The sequence below is a fragment of the Sparus aurata genome, chromosome 4 (assembly GCF_900880675.1).
Source record: "Sparus aurata chromosome 4, fSpaAur1.1, whole genome shotgun sequence".
NCBI lineage: Eukaryota > Metazoa > Chordata > Actinopteri > Spariformes > Sparidae > Sparus > Sparus aurata.
The window spans coordinates 9,160,865-9,175,832 of record NC_044190.1 but is presented as its reverse complement, the minus strand read 5'-3'; the positions used below and the strand labels follow the sequence as shown (position 1 = coordinate 9,175,832).

Below are 14,968 nucleotides of genomic sequence, written 5' to 3'. Positions count from 1 at the left end.
ATTGTTTTTGACAAAGAAGCAATGTCAAGATGTCACTTTGGGATATTTGCGATGAGCATTTTAAACATTTTTTAACAGTTACATTCTCAATTTTAATCTTTAATTTTAAAAATTAAAAATTAAAACGTTAGTTGTGCACTGTATATCTGCTACAGAGACAATATGGTGTTTTAACATTACACACAAACAGCTGCTATAATAATGACAAACAAGTCAGTGCTGGATCTTTACATTTATTTAAAGATTATAACTTATAACTTTCAAAGATTACTCCACTGATGTCGGACTCGCCGTTAAAAAGGTCTCGAAATGTATCAAATCAAAGAGATAAAAAGGAAGTTGAACTCCAGCCGGGCTGATCAGAGTCCGCTGATCTTTGGCTTTTGAAACGGCTTGCGGCTGTAGAGCAGCATGTAGCTGTTTGGAGACTGCACAAGGCTGTCCTGTACCTCTCTGACCGCTGAGTCGTCAAAACAGTGCCACGTCCGGGTCAGGGCGTTATGGCAGAGAGCCGTGTAGTGACCCATGTTCAGATTACCTGTGTGGTTCTAGAGGAGGAAAGAGATCAGTTTAAACCCAGAGCCCAAAAAGCCTGGGACAGAAAAGTTGAGAAACAAACGTTCTACGGTAACGAAGACACCAGTCTTGATCCACACAGGGTTCCTATAAGTCATCTGCCATTAAAGGCTGATACAATTTACTGTTTGTGGGCAAAATATATTTCATAGTTTATAGTGAAATGAATATATATTTGGTTGTGTTTACTCACCACGACAGCGTACAGGCAGTATGAAGAATATGAGGTGTTCTGTACCGAGCTGGATAGAAACGGGGAGAGATTGAGCTTCATGGAGAACGAAACATTAGTCCTCAGTTTCACCTGGTTCTTCCCCTTACAGCCAAACCTGCAGGGGAGGACCAATCACATTGATTTAAGAAGATATTATTAATGATACTGTCAACATGAGCCGTCCAGGATATAGCAGGTTATTTAGGCAAAGTAGCACTTCATAACAGAATATATAACTCACGTTGATGCATAAAGAATGCTCTTCTTGAATTGACACAATATAAAGACACTCTCGGGGCACTAGGTTACCTTTTTATTGGCCCATAACTATTATGTTATATATTTGTATATGTCCATCCATAATTAGGATTTCACCTATTTATCATTATTATTATTATTATTATTATTTTTTAGTATTTATAGACTGTCTCTTTGTGTCGTTGTGTGTGGCAGTTCTTCTTTAACCGCTCTCATTAACCAGATGATACACAGATGGTGTATGCCAGAAGGTGAGAATGAAGTTTTTGACTAAAATTTCTTCCTGTTGTTTCCTTTCAGCCCACTGAAAAGAAAATGTCCAAAAATCACATTTAAGATGTTTAGTTTAGTTCAGATTTCAGTTCATTAAACATTAAGTTAGACAGCCAACATTTGCATCTTTCTATTCAAACATATAAAAACTTTAAAAAAAATATTGTCCGAATTGAAGTTCTCAGTTTGGGAAGTTTCATGGTGACATCTGTGAGTTATAGCCCACTAGCTCTATACTATACCCTATCCATATATCAGGTTCACATTATATGCTTATTAGCCTCCTTTCACATCAGGAGGTGGAGGGGATGGTGGTGATGCTACCACAGCTGGAGTCCCACCACTGGATATGTTTCAGGACACCTGGGGACATTTCCAGTTGTTCTTGTGGTGACAAAACCAGCTATTTTTGAGGTATTTTAAGCCGAACTATGATGGTTTCCCAACCCTAACCAAGTGTTGTTTGTACATAAGAGCCAACCAGTGCATAAACACAACGTTTTGACAAGAGAGAAATAGAGACTTCAACCTACACAAACGTAAAGGTGCATAAAAAAACTGCTCTGAAAAAACTTAAATTCTGTACCAGCTGGACAAAGTTTGTCTGCTTGTGAGGATCATGTGACCTTTAGTTGAGATTATTTTGTTAATGCTGATTAAAGTCTTCAATAGTTTTACATTTTGTGCACTCATTAATTAAACTTGCGTATGAAGCGCTGGTTTCTACCCACCGTTTGAGGTGCAACATGAGGACCTCTGGAGGTTTGTCCAGACAGGTGAGGACTGTAGATTCTCTCCTCAGCTCACACACCGAACACAACATCTGCTCTCCTCCCGTCAGCACAGTCTGCTCGAAGAACAGTGACAGGCAGTCCTGCACAACGTAGAGACAGAACTGTGAGAAAACATGAATAATAAGGACAAGACGACAACCAGCACCTAAAATAGGACCTGTGAACAGTCTGGACGGTGTTTCCCAGCTGTAAGGAGGGTACCTGAATGGAGCACTTGATGATGTCTGCAGGGATGGGCAGTGACAGGACGGTGAAGGACTGCGTGCTGTGTGCCTGCTGGTCACAGTGCATGCAGACGGTCATGTAGCTCAGCTGGCCCTCAAACAGATGCGAGACGATGGTGGACTCCGCTGCAGTGGAGCAGTTTCTGTTCTGGTCTTTTCTCGGCTGCCGTATCGAGGAGTGCAGCTGACGCTTTGCAACCTTGAAAACACACACACACACAGATTCACATCATCCTGTAGGTCTAGTGATCAGCCACAGAGAGGTATGTGGTGTGATTGGTGCACCTTTCTGAGGTCGTCGTGGAGTGCGTTGAGCAGGTAAAGCAGCAGTTCCTGGGCGTCTTGCTGGGCATAGTTGTTGAACTGTGGGAGGATGGAGCAGAGCACAGACCGGGCCTCCACAGGAGCACAGCTGGAGCTGCTCCCCATCCACATCTTCTCCAGCAGGCGCACAAACACCTCGGCCACACGGCACTTAGACCTGCATGAGCAGAGGAAAACATGACTGTCAACCCTCAGGTGAGGCAGAAAGAGGAGGGTGGTGGCGGGGGCAGTGGTGGGTGGTGTTACCTCTCCAGCTCTTTGCGAGTGTCCTGACTGAGGAGATGCTCGACGAGGGGCACAGTGGAGCACAGACACTGTAACACAGCATTTAAGTAGCAGGAGTTTCCTGTGTTGTCCAGACCGCACACTCCGGGTCTGTTCCACCTGTGCAGCCTCACTGCAGAGCTGAAGGCTCGCTGGTCATTTTCCCTCAGCTGATGACAGCTGGACATGTTCGTCCTGCAAGACCAGAGACAGCACAGAACTGAAACCGTCCTGACTTCAAATTCTTTAAAGTCACAATGTTAAAACCTTGAAATATGTTTTCTGATGCTCAGTAGCTCAGTTTAAAGCTGAAACAATTAACATTGTAAATTTAAATAAATCTATTTTGATAATCTATTAACTGGTTTGAGTTATTTTTCAGAAAAAATAAGATTCCAGCTTCTTAAATGTGAATATTTTCGGGTTTCTTTTCTCCTCTATAGACTGAACAAATCAAATCAAATCAACTTTATTTATAGAGCACTTTTCATACACGGGCGTGTAGCACAAAGTGCTTTACACAAGAAAGATAGAACAATAATAAAGAAAGCCCCTCCCTCCCACCCTCCATAATACATACACACACATACACACATACACACACACACACCTGCACACTCTTACTACTGGCAATAGGGAGACATGGCAAGGCACTGAGGTTTGAGGAAGCGGCGTCTTTGGGGCCGTCCACACTGGGAGGAGTCACAGGCTGTGCCACGGGGGGCACCAGTGCCCAGGCCCCCCGACCCTGACAGACAACAGCTGGCCGGGCCGAGGGGACCCAAGGACAGCACCCCCAGCAGCAGCCCAGACACAGCTCCCAGTGTGGAGGACCCCCCTGAGGAAACTCTGGAGTTAAACCTTAAAAACTAAAGACATAAGATAGGATAAAAACCCTGACAAAAGATAAGTAAATGGAGTGAACAGTTAAAAGGATAAAATTACGTGAGATAATAAATAAAAATAGTACCGAAGATAAATAAAACAAATACAATTATTTAAGATTAAAATCATCTTTAAAAAAAAAACAAGATAGAAGGAACAACATAAAATACGATAGAACCACATAAGAATGGAATAAGAATTTAAAATATTAGTTAAAAGCCTGATTAAAAAGGTGTGTCTTTAACCTTCCCTTAAAAATATCAACAGTCTCTGCAGAGAAGTCTCTTTACAGAAGGTAAAGCCTGCACGCTCACTCAAATCATCAGGTCAGACTGTTTCAGGCCAACAGGCCCTCAAGCTCAATCATGGCGCGTGTGGATAATCATCCCAAAAACATCCAGCAACTTGATAATCAGCTAAAGTAGGAAAAATTCCCACAGAACAAATGAATTCCAAAAATGCAGCGCCATATATCAAAACATCAACCAAACATATGTTTTACATCAAATGCATCATCCCATGAGTGAAATTCACCAAATACCTGCATCTGCAGAAATCTTGAAATGGAAGGAGGAGAGGGCAAAACTATAAAGTCATGTCCAGTATCGGGCTCAATGTTCTCCCATTCTCACAAACATGTAGAAGGTAGGCCCATAGTTACAAAGCTGAATCACTGTAACATTCAGATAATGATTTTAGAGAAATTGTTTGATCTTGTGATCAATGATTAAGACCTCGGGTGTCTGCGAGGGGAAAATGTAAAAACGTAGGAGGGTATTTACCTCACATTTATGTGGTTAACATATGTATGAAAAACTCAAAGAGCATTAAAAACCAGGATAGCAGAAAACAGAAGCTGTATCCAGGACCAGCGTAACCCAGAGGCAGTGCATTTCTATTTTTAAGATATTATGTGATATTTTCAGTATAGGTCAAAGGTTTTAAAAACAAAATAGAGTTTCAGTCCTTTCTCACATCTGTTTTAGACAGTGGGGTCATGAAGCTGCTCTGTGGTCTGCTGGTAGGGCAGCAGACACTTCTGTATCTTTTGTCAGACGGCAGCAGGGTGAGCAGACTGTGGTGGGTGGTTGTTGTCTTTTTGTACCCTTTGGCCTCTGAGCTGAAATCTAAACTTAACGGAGATTAATGACACGTTTCTTGCTCAGTTTGTTGCAGATGAACCCGAACAGTCATATTAGAAATGAATTAAGCTGAAGTTGCAAAGAAAACAACCAAATGGGAGCCTTGATATATTTTTAGAGATTAAACCAAACTTCCAAAAGTAGAAAGTCATCAGCGTACATCTGCTTCTGTTTGACTGGTTGCTGTTTGATTTGTTGTTTCTTCAGAAGTCCAGTACTGTGAGGTTATATTTAGCTCAAACTGAAACACTAGAACAAACTGCAACACTAACCTTCTCTTAGAAGACCTCGTCTCTTGGTACGAAGTGCTGTCCAGTGGTGGCAGAACCGGCACGGTGATGCTGCTGTCCACAGCCAGCTGAGAGGCCAGAGCCCTGGTGAACTCAGTCAGGTGGACCTGCCTGTCTGAGCCCTGGATCTGCAGCGTGTGGAGCACGAATGTGTTGATGCAGATGATGTGTAGCGTCCCCCAGAGGCCTGGGAGGAACAAGTCTACCTCTGATCCTTTCAGGTCTGACACAGGAAACAGAGCAGGTCCGGTCCAGCCCTGGAGATGAGACGGTGAACCCTCGGATGTTTGCTGCTGATGTGGTCCGACCGGAGACGATGTCGGGTCATTGAGCAGTGGAACAAAATCAATACTGACCCCTAAGCCAGAGCAGACGTCTGAGAGTCTGCCCTCCATCCACGCAGAGCTGTCCAGCTGAACCAGGGGCCTCTGTCTGTAGAAAGGTCCCAGCAGGTATCTGACCACCTGCTCCACCACAGGCCTCCTGCTCTGCCTCTGGAGCTGCTCTGGACAGTACAGATACATGTTACAGATGAACCCAGAGCTCGTGTCACAGAGGAGGGCGAGATGAAGAGAGCAAGGACCCTGCTGGTAGGACAGACTGTATTTCTTCACGGCCAGGTTGTGACCAGGTGTGTACAAAGCCTGGTAGCGCCTGGTGATGTGGCTGCAGAAAGCAGAGAGCGCCTCCAGCTTGTCTCCATCCTCCAGCCTGGTCAGAGACAGCAGGCTGGTCTGGAAGCTGTTCCTCTTCAGGACGCCCTGCCACCCATCCAGTCTGAAAGTCAGCTCAGAGCCAAAGCTGCTGCTCTCTCCTACAGTCAGGCCGCTCTGCAGGACGATAGAGAACCACGCTAACGCCTCAGCATACTCCCCCTCAGAGAGATCTGCTCCCTGCTCTCTGCTCTGATGGTTCGCTCCAGCCTTCACACCAGCAGCTCTCCTGATCAGCTCCCGGACGGCTCCTCGGTCCAGCACTTCCAGCAGGAGCTCTCTGGCCGTGTGGTACACCTGGTAGGCGGGTCCGGTCTGAGTCCTGGTGAGCGGCCTCACCTTTTTGGACCTGAAGATGTTGGGTAAACACAGACCATCCCTCTGAGAGTCTCCATGGAGCTCACCCAGCAGGTGGCACTCCTCTGACATCCATGTGCACTCCTTCACTGACAAAGCCTTGGCCTTCATCTCAGTCTCTCTAAGATCAAGTCATCCTAAAAACCGACTGCAACCACTAACACCTCAACTGAAATTCCTCCTTGTCGTCCGTTTTGTTTGATGACACAACGAGAAGGTGAATAGACAGAAAACGCAGTGTTCATCGAGGTGTGCCTCATATCCTATCTGGTGTCTGACGGGCTGCGTGTAACATACATGTTTGCATGTGTGTGTGCAGATCTGCTCTCAGGTGAAACACTCTGACACTCATGAGACTCGGCTGTTGAGGTAAATCACCAGGCATCCGCTGCAGCCAGACAACTGTGTCTTGGCAACCCACAAACACAAAACTCGATCAAGGAGCAGCTCTCATGACACGTTTTTGTCCTCCTGTGAGGGATTTAAGGGTTCGGCTTTACATTTAAAACACCACTTAGAAGCTAATGGGAACATTATGCTTTCAGTTTTCTTCATAGTGTAAATATCAGTAATTCATTGAGGTTTAGACAATCTTTCACACACTCCATTAGGTGGAGATTTTTAAGCTAACTCCTATGTAGCAATTGTTTTTGCAATAATAAATAGCATTCTTTATCTTCTCTAACATCTGCAGTGTTTACTACAGAAGCCCTGAGAAACAAGGCAAGACATTTTTTGTTCCTGGTGATCCATTTTCTAACTCTGACCTAAATAGTTTTTTTCCCTTGTGTTTATGACTTGAGAACAAAACGTGTGAAACCAAGTGGTAATAAAAAAAAAAGTTATAGGAGACTTTTTATTTCCATGTGTAAAACTGAGTGAATTTTTGTGCGAGTGGTTTTCTTTCCCAGGCCACATTTTTCTTTTCATGTACGAAAACAAGTGGTTTTGCATGTGCGTCAAACAAAGTGAAAAAACGTCTTTCAGGAAAAACATTTCAGGAACCTCTTTTTGTGAAACAGAGTGGGGGAAGAAAAGTTATTTTTTTGTAAGGCTCATTTTGTGAGGAACTCACATGGAAAGGGGAGTGTTTGAAAGTAAGACAAACATTCTTTAGATCATGTGTATAATGACTGAAAGGATGAAGCCAGGTTTCCCACAATGCAGCTGAACAGCTGTAGGCTATACGCTCACCCTGCTGGAGCTCCTTTGTAACAAATACGGCTGCTGCTGTCGTTATATTTGGCATTTTGAACATAAAAACACAAAAGTACTGTACTCTAACTGCTGCATTACCATGATAACCACAATCTGCAGGCCTGGGAGCAGCACTATACTGGCAGGTTTAGTGCCTTGCACAACAGCACATCAAAAGTGCTACAGAGCAAAAGGAAATAGCAATTAATTTGTTTTCAGATGTTTCAGTCCAAAGAGGTCAGCCAGAGAACTGCAGGTACACAATAACACAACAATCTCTTTTGCTATAATGCGTTTGAGAACTGCCATGCTGCACATTCTCCACACGGGGGAGCTGTTTGGTCACTGGGCTCAGCTCTACAAAGGCCAGCCTTTCTTCTAAAGCGAAACAAAGTAGCGGCAACGTCACTGATGTCGCCTCCTACAGGTAGACTGAGTTATAGCTCCAAACCTTAACACATGTTGTTCATCCAAAAGTAAATACTGACTGTTTTCCCACGCTGTGATACATGAAGTGTTACAGTTACAAATGTTGCTGAGTCATTTAAAAAGTTGAGGGACAGCAGTCGTGTAGGATGAAGCATCACTGCACTGAGGCAAATACAGAAGCACTCCATTAGCGGGTTATTGGTGATGGAATTATACAGGCAAATGTGTTTCTGTAAAAATACAGTTTAAATGTAAATTACTGTATTTTTAATGTGGTATAATCCTGTAAATTTACAGGCATTTACCGGCTACTGAATTGAAGTGAAATGAAATTGCAGGAAGAATGTGTTAAAAAAGGAAACTGCAAGTAAATGCTGCCATTAGGTTACATCACCATACCGTCATTTAGCAATAAAATATTGTAGTGCTACAGTAATGTTGTGCTGGGGTCACATTAAATACTGTGGAACATTACTGAGATCTTCATGTGTGTGACTTCTTATGAATGTGTATTTTCACGTGTTATATTCTCTCTGGGTGATGTACACTTTCAATAAACTGAAGTCGAAGTATATCACAGTAATATAGTTACTGTGTACTACTGTGAATTTATCGCAATTATCTGCTGGTAATTTACTGTGAAATTACAATACTGGCTCTTACAGTGTTGCGAGCACACAAGCCTCACAGATGTTAACGTGTGGATTATCATTTCCTGGTTTCAGGTGTATTTGAATGGTTGGCAGCAGTGTTTTTGTTTCACAGTGTTGTTTCCACTGCGGCGAGATCAGTTCAACAAATAAAGTCTGGTGCATTTCTGCCAAATGATCCAGTCAGTATTCTGTGTTTCAACAAAAACACGTTTCAGCTTCTACAGATTTGATCCAGCGTCCCCCATATGGGAACAGAAATATCTGATACAAGCTTTTTGTTTTGGCTTCCGCACAATTGTAATATTCCAACCTGGCTGGATGTGAAATGCAGATTTATTTGGCAATAAATTAACAAAAACAAAAGGAGTTTATGAGCTTTGGTTGGCCTGATCATGACTAAATCTAGGCAAGTTCAAAGTCCCCAAAGTACCTGTGTTTGTTACACTATTGCCCTTGTTAGTCTCAAGTTCACCTGGGATATAACCTGTAACATCCAAATAAGGCGTCTCTAATAGAATGGAGAGTGTTGTTTGATTAAAGAACTTCTGCAAAAAAGAAAAAGGCACATTTTAACCTGTAAGAAAAGTAAGATTTTAAGCCAGAGTGCAGAATAAACGACACTAACACTGTGCATTTCCATCATGCACATTGGGACTAGAGGAGTCTCAGTAGCTGTCTGCGCTGAGTGTTTTTTCCACGGTAAATCTTCTGTATGTGCTGCAGCACGGGAGCATCGTGACAGAACCCTGCCTTCTCTCATTGGGGGCGGAGGAATCACACAATTACCTCGAGGGCTCTTAAATGCTCTGTTGCATAAATCCAATCCACCTTCGAGCACAAAAATATGTTAATCCATCAATATCAAAGGGCATCTTCACTCCTTCACTGCGCCCTTTGAGCTCTCCCTCATATAAATCCTATTCATTCTAAAGAGGAACACATCACCCAGTATTCACTGTTACGCAATGTGCTTTACTGCGAAGTGGCCAGTTCGTGTCACCCACACGATGAATAAGAAAATGCAAAGGTGATGATTTTATTTCATGTAGGAGTCTCAGTGATGCACGTGTAGGCAATATTTTGCAGCAAAACACGATGTTTGTGGATTCATATCACGGCTGCATTCTAATAAGAATTCTAAAAAAAATTATATCTACTTTATATGGAACCTTTAAAAATCATAGTTTCCAAAGTGCTTTGACAGACTGAGCTAAAGCAAAGCGAGACACCCAGAACGACAATATAACAGAATAAACACTCAATATTTGGATTTTTCCTTTCGATGCTTCGTTGGTGAAACTATTTGACGGCAAGTCAGAAAACACAGAAACTACAATCCCTATGCCTCTATTTTCCCTGTGAATTGCTTCTGTTTGCTGGATAAAAGACAAACAAAGGCAAGAAATAAAAAATGAAGAAACTATCAGAGCTTTGGTAACTTTTTTATAGACTTGCATTAACACGAGACAACTGTTGCTCCAGTGTTTGTCAGACAGCCGTTGGCAACCCTGCTGGAAAAAAACAGCATAGACCAGCAACAAAACACCAAAACCAGCACCAAAACACAACATATGCTGGACCAGCATATGTTGTGTTTTGGTGCTGGTCTATGCTGTTTTTTCCAGCAGGCAAGCCACAGTCTTGTTCTGTGTGCAGAACAAGACGTTTTCCCTTTTGCAAATGCAGATTTAGTAACAGTTTAACATAGATTTTATCTCAACAACACACAACTTTTCCCCCCTGGTGTTTCCAGGTGCTATTGCTGCTGCTGCTGATGCTGTTGCAAAGACAACTTGATCATTTCTGTTTTCGTCAGAGTTGAAGAATTCAAGACAACACAGGACACATAGGTTATGTTTTTGTCCCAAAATCAAAAAACACATATTATTTGTTTATGGTGCTATTTATCCGTCTAGATTGTTTTAGTGTGAGTGGCAGATGTTTGGAGATATTATCCGTAGAGGTGTCTGCCTCCTGTCCAACATGACAGAAGTTAGTGAGCTAGTTAATATAGCCGTCAAATGAATGTGATGGAGTAAAAGTCAAAAGTGAAATGCAAATGTGAAACCACCTGACCACAGTTCTGAGGAACAAAGTCACAGAATAAATCATATGAAGAAGTCAGTGGAGGTGAAACGTCATCGCTGACACTCCCTCATTTCCTCTGCTAATAACCTGTGAAAGGTTAGTCACACTGTCACACACACACACACACACACACACACACACACACGCATGCACACACACAGAAGTGGGTTGTCTGGTAATGACATCTCGTCTCACTCAGTCTCACCTCGGCCACATACTGACTGGAGGAATTCCTCCTACAGCCTTTCATTACACGCATTAGGTACACAAGTGGTTATTTGTGTCTTTGCTTAATTCAAATTAAATTCTGAAGACTCAGCAGGAACATTGAGTTACTGTATTTTGTAGAACACCAATAAGTGCTGATGCTGTTCACTTCCCTGCAGTCTGGCAGGTCCCCTTGATTTCTACATTGTGTCGTTGTCTGAAACTGAAACTGAAATGTATTTTTCCGTTGAACCCAACGCTGGAAACGTCCTGAAAAAGGTCAGCTTCTGTGTTCGTGGTGGGAACGTATGCAGGTTTTTCCCTCGGAGGCCGAGCTTGTGAACTGGCCACAATGTGAGAAGAAGGACAACTGATAACACCCGCAGACCTCAGTACATTTCCTGATGGAGGACAGCGATCCTAGATTTACAACCCAGATTCCCCCAAATAGTTCTGACACTGTGTGAAACGCAGATAAAAACAGATTGCAATCATTACAAACAAACTGTGTTTACTGACAGGGGTTTTATGGAGGCACAAGCCCGGCTTTACACAGCTATAAGTAAGCTAGCGGCACAAGAACTGCAACCAAACTTTACATATACTAACACACAAGCTCAATAGCAACTCACAATAGTCACAGGCTGAGGCAAACACAAATGTACCCATTGTAAAATCTTATTTCCATAAACAATGTGATCTCTGTTTGATAAGACTGGACTTTATTGACCATTCACATGGAAGACCTGTCAGTGGTTGTCATCGTTTCATTTTCTAGCAGGTTCTTTGACAGAATACTTTGACAGGACGGGTTAAATATAGAGAACTCCACTCACTGTATAAGTCCAACCTTTGTGGCTTTATCTATGGAAAATAAAGTGAATTAACCTTCGCACAACTTCTCCAATGTGGGCGGCAGCAAGCAGTGTCAGTCAGGAGACTCTCTCACACACACACACACACACACACACACACACACACACACACACACACACACACAGACACACACACACACAGACAACACAGTGTACGGCTTGTCCCGAGTGATGCAAGGTAACCAATTACATTTCCTCAAGTGCTGTTCTTGACATACTTGTACTTTACTTGATTATTTCCACTTTACGCAACGTAATTCTTCCCCTCCTTTCCATGTTAGAGGCAAACACTTGTGCTTTTCACTACTACTTATTGCTACATTTATCTCACCGCTTTAATCACTAGTTACTTTACAGATTTTTTTTTATGTCCTTCCTATCCAATAAATGATGATGGTGTCAGAGAATATGATGCACATCTGTAGACTAAAGTAGACAACAGTATATTAGATAGGTTATAGTTAATGAGCTCAACGTTAAACATGTGCAGCAGTTAAATGGCACATACACATTAATGCAGCTGTAATATTCATCCACAAACATTAGATATAAACACTGACAGGGAACATTTTACTGCATGATGAGTGTTTTTACTTTAAGTACAATTTGCTTATGATACTTTTACTGAAAGGAGGTTCTGAATGCAGGACTTTTATTGTAATGGAGTATTTTCAAACACAATATGGCATTAGTCCTTTGACTGAAGAGAAGGATCTGAATATTGATCAACATTCAATATAGTTTACCATCCTGACAGTTCTGATACTCACTAGTTGGACAGTGAAGGCAGCACTTTGGTTTGCAGCATCAGCACCGCTGACAGAACCTGAGCTGACAGCAGCAGTGAGCAGCTGCTCCTAACTGCTCCTTAGTAAAGTTGTCAGCAGTAGTTAGAGAGTTAGTCACCTTTGTTTGGTTTTGCCACAAACTATCGGTTTTCTTCCCGCTTCCTCTGTCATTGTATACTGTCTGCACTGTAAAAGAATACTAGTAGACGGGAAAAGTCTGTTTTATTCTGTATAAAAAGCACTAACGTTTACATTTAACAGATCTAGATGAATCGTTTTTATATTCAGTGATTTATATTCATTTAAATACTAATAATGACAAATCAAAACTACAACTAGCAGTGACTCTACTTTGTAGTAAAGTGATACACTCTATGGCAGAACATTAGAGACATATGTCCATATTTTGTTTGATCTGTGTCATGTTAGGACTAAGTGCTCATATGATGCTGATGGTATGCAGTGACATGTAGTGACAAAACACACAATAAACACAGTAAAAGATCAATTTGACAGACAGTTTTCAAGTTTTTGATAGACATCGTGATATTGTTGTTGTGATGTGATATTGTATTATATTGCTATCGTAAATTCTTTAGGCCTCGATAACAGTGTAGTGAAATTCTGCAATTGAGGCAGCCCTCTTACATATAGTACAAACAAACAATAAAACCAGATGTAATGTTGTGGAGAAATTGATAACAGTTGGTTACAGCTGAATGACATTAAAACTGACAACACAAAATATGCCCGTGAACCAGATTTTTACAAAAACGAGATTATAAAAATAACATTTCTGATAAAATCATGTGAAATATTTGATCTTTAAAACAACTTGACTTTAGAGAACCAAGAAAATAATCAACATCAATCCAAAACAATCTAACATGCTTAATGCTCCAATTCTGTCATTTCCTGTCAGCAGCTAGAACAGAGAGCAAACACACAATTCTGTGAAATACACAGAAGATTTACACACATCATATGACTTAGTGTATCCCATTTTGAGAAGCACTGTCCTCTGAGAAATCATTTCCCCTGGCTGTGTGATTGATGACGGATGAGGTCAGTCAACATGCTTCGTCTTTCGTTCGACTAAGCCTTTTGTCCGACACGCGTCAGATGATTCCCGCTGAGGAGAACCTTGTGTTTTCTTTGAGTTTGAGCAGCAAGAATTTAATTGTTTGACATTACAAAGTGGAAATAAAACCCTATTAACTTCATTTATGGAGGTTGCTTTGTGCATTCTGTGTGAGCAAACTGCATGGTAGGGAAGAAAACCAGATTAATTCATGCTAAATGGTCATGTTACTTCAGCATCATTCCTTCTATTAGCAATGTAGTTTACAATGTAGCTTCCATTTATTTCCACACAAAAGAAGAAATGTCTCATTATGGAAACTCTTCAGCTAAATTAGTGTGATCTGCTTAAATGAACTTTACCAGGAACAGCTGTTGCTACTCTACAGGCAGTGGGAACATTGTGTAATGGGGACATTATGAATATTAATAAGCTTTTAGGACGATTTTCTTTGAATGAAGGCACAAATTGCTGTGCTAGTCACTGTTGTTTATCAAAGTAATTACGCCTAAGTGAGGACTAATGCATTTTCCTCAAACTGATTTCTGAAATTCTTTTACTGGCTGTGAAGAGGTCTGATGTGATTTCAGTATGAGAGAGAGATGGGGAACAAAATCAAGGCCTGGTTCTGTGCAAAAGATGATGTTCTGCTTAAGTATATATGAGGCTTCAGCGGGTTGAGCGAACTAAACCAGGTGGCTGGTCTTTAAAATAACAGTGTGGTAATTACTCAATTCAAATTGTGCCCCCCTTTTTCTTACATTGAAATCACATCTAGAAAGGTTAAAAAAAAACATTTAAAAGTAAAGACGATATCTGGGTGGTCAAGCTCGTGCACCCACTTCAGACAGGGTGCACGCTAACGCCTTTAGCTTAGCAGCTACAGTGAAGATTTCAGCTTTAAAAAGGGTGTAAATAACTTTCTAAATCAAATACTTATATCACACCAGACGAGCTGTATAAAGGCATTCTCTGCAGATATGAGACAGTAACACGCCTCTTCTCCTTTTCTCTGTCTGATTCTGTCTTCTTATGTCTTTTACATCGTTTCATCTCGCTACGTCTGCTGTACCCGATGTGCACTGATAGGTTGAAATCAGTCTTGTGATGTTGGGAAGGTGGTGTGCAGTTATGCAAAATAAAGATGATCCATAATTCTCCTCAAGTGCATTCAAAGTAAAGTAAAGAGTCTGTTACCTGAATTGTACTTGCACTAATTGCAAATGAGAAAGAAATGTTTTCTAAACAAGGAAACTTCACCCGACTTTCCATCAGTGTGGTTGTGATTGGATATTTGGATGACTAAATTTTCATTTTTATGGCAAACTTTTCCTTT

At 41.6% G+C, this 14,968-nt stretch overlaps 1 protein-coding gene across 1 annotated transcript; it reads right to left on the bottom strand.

Annotated features, from left to right (window-relative positions):
• Positions 1-213: 213 nt before the first annotated feature.
• On the bottom strand, positions 214-6,721 carry LOC115580015 (uncharacterized). The gene is made up of 7 exons (XM_030413830.1): positions 5,227-6,721; positions 2,910-3,122; positions 2,625-2,820; positions 2,317-2,538; positions 2,053-2,195; positions 770-905; positions 214-548 (listed from the first exon to the last, which is right to left on the bottom strand). The coding sequence occupies exons 1-7, from the start codon at positions 6,423-6,425 to the stop codon at positions 360-362; spliced, it is 2,298 nt and encodes a 765-aa protein (XP_030269690.1). The 5' UTR covers positions 6,426-6,721; the 3' UTR covers positions 214-359.
• Positions 6,722-14,968: the final 8,247 nt, after the last annotated feature.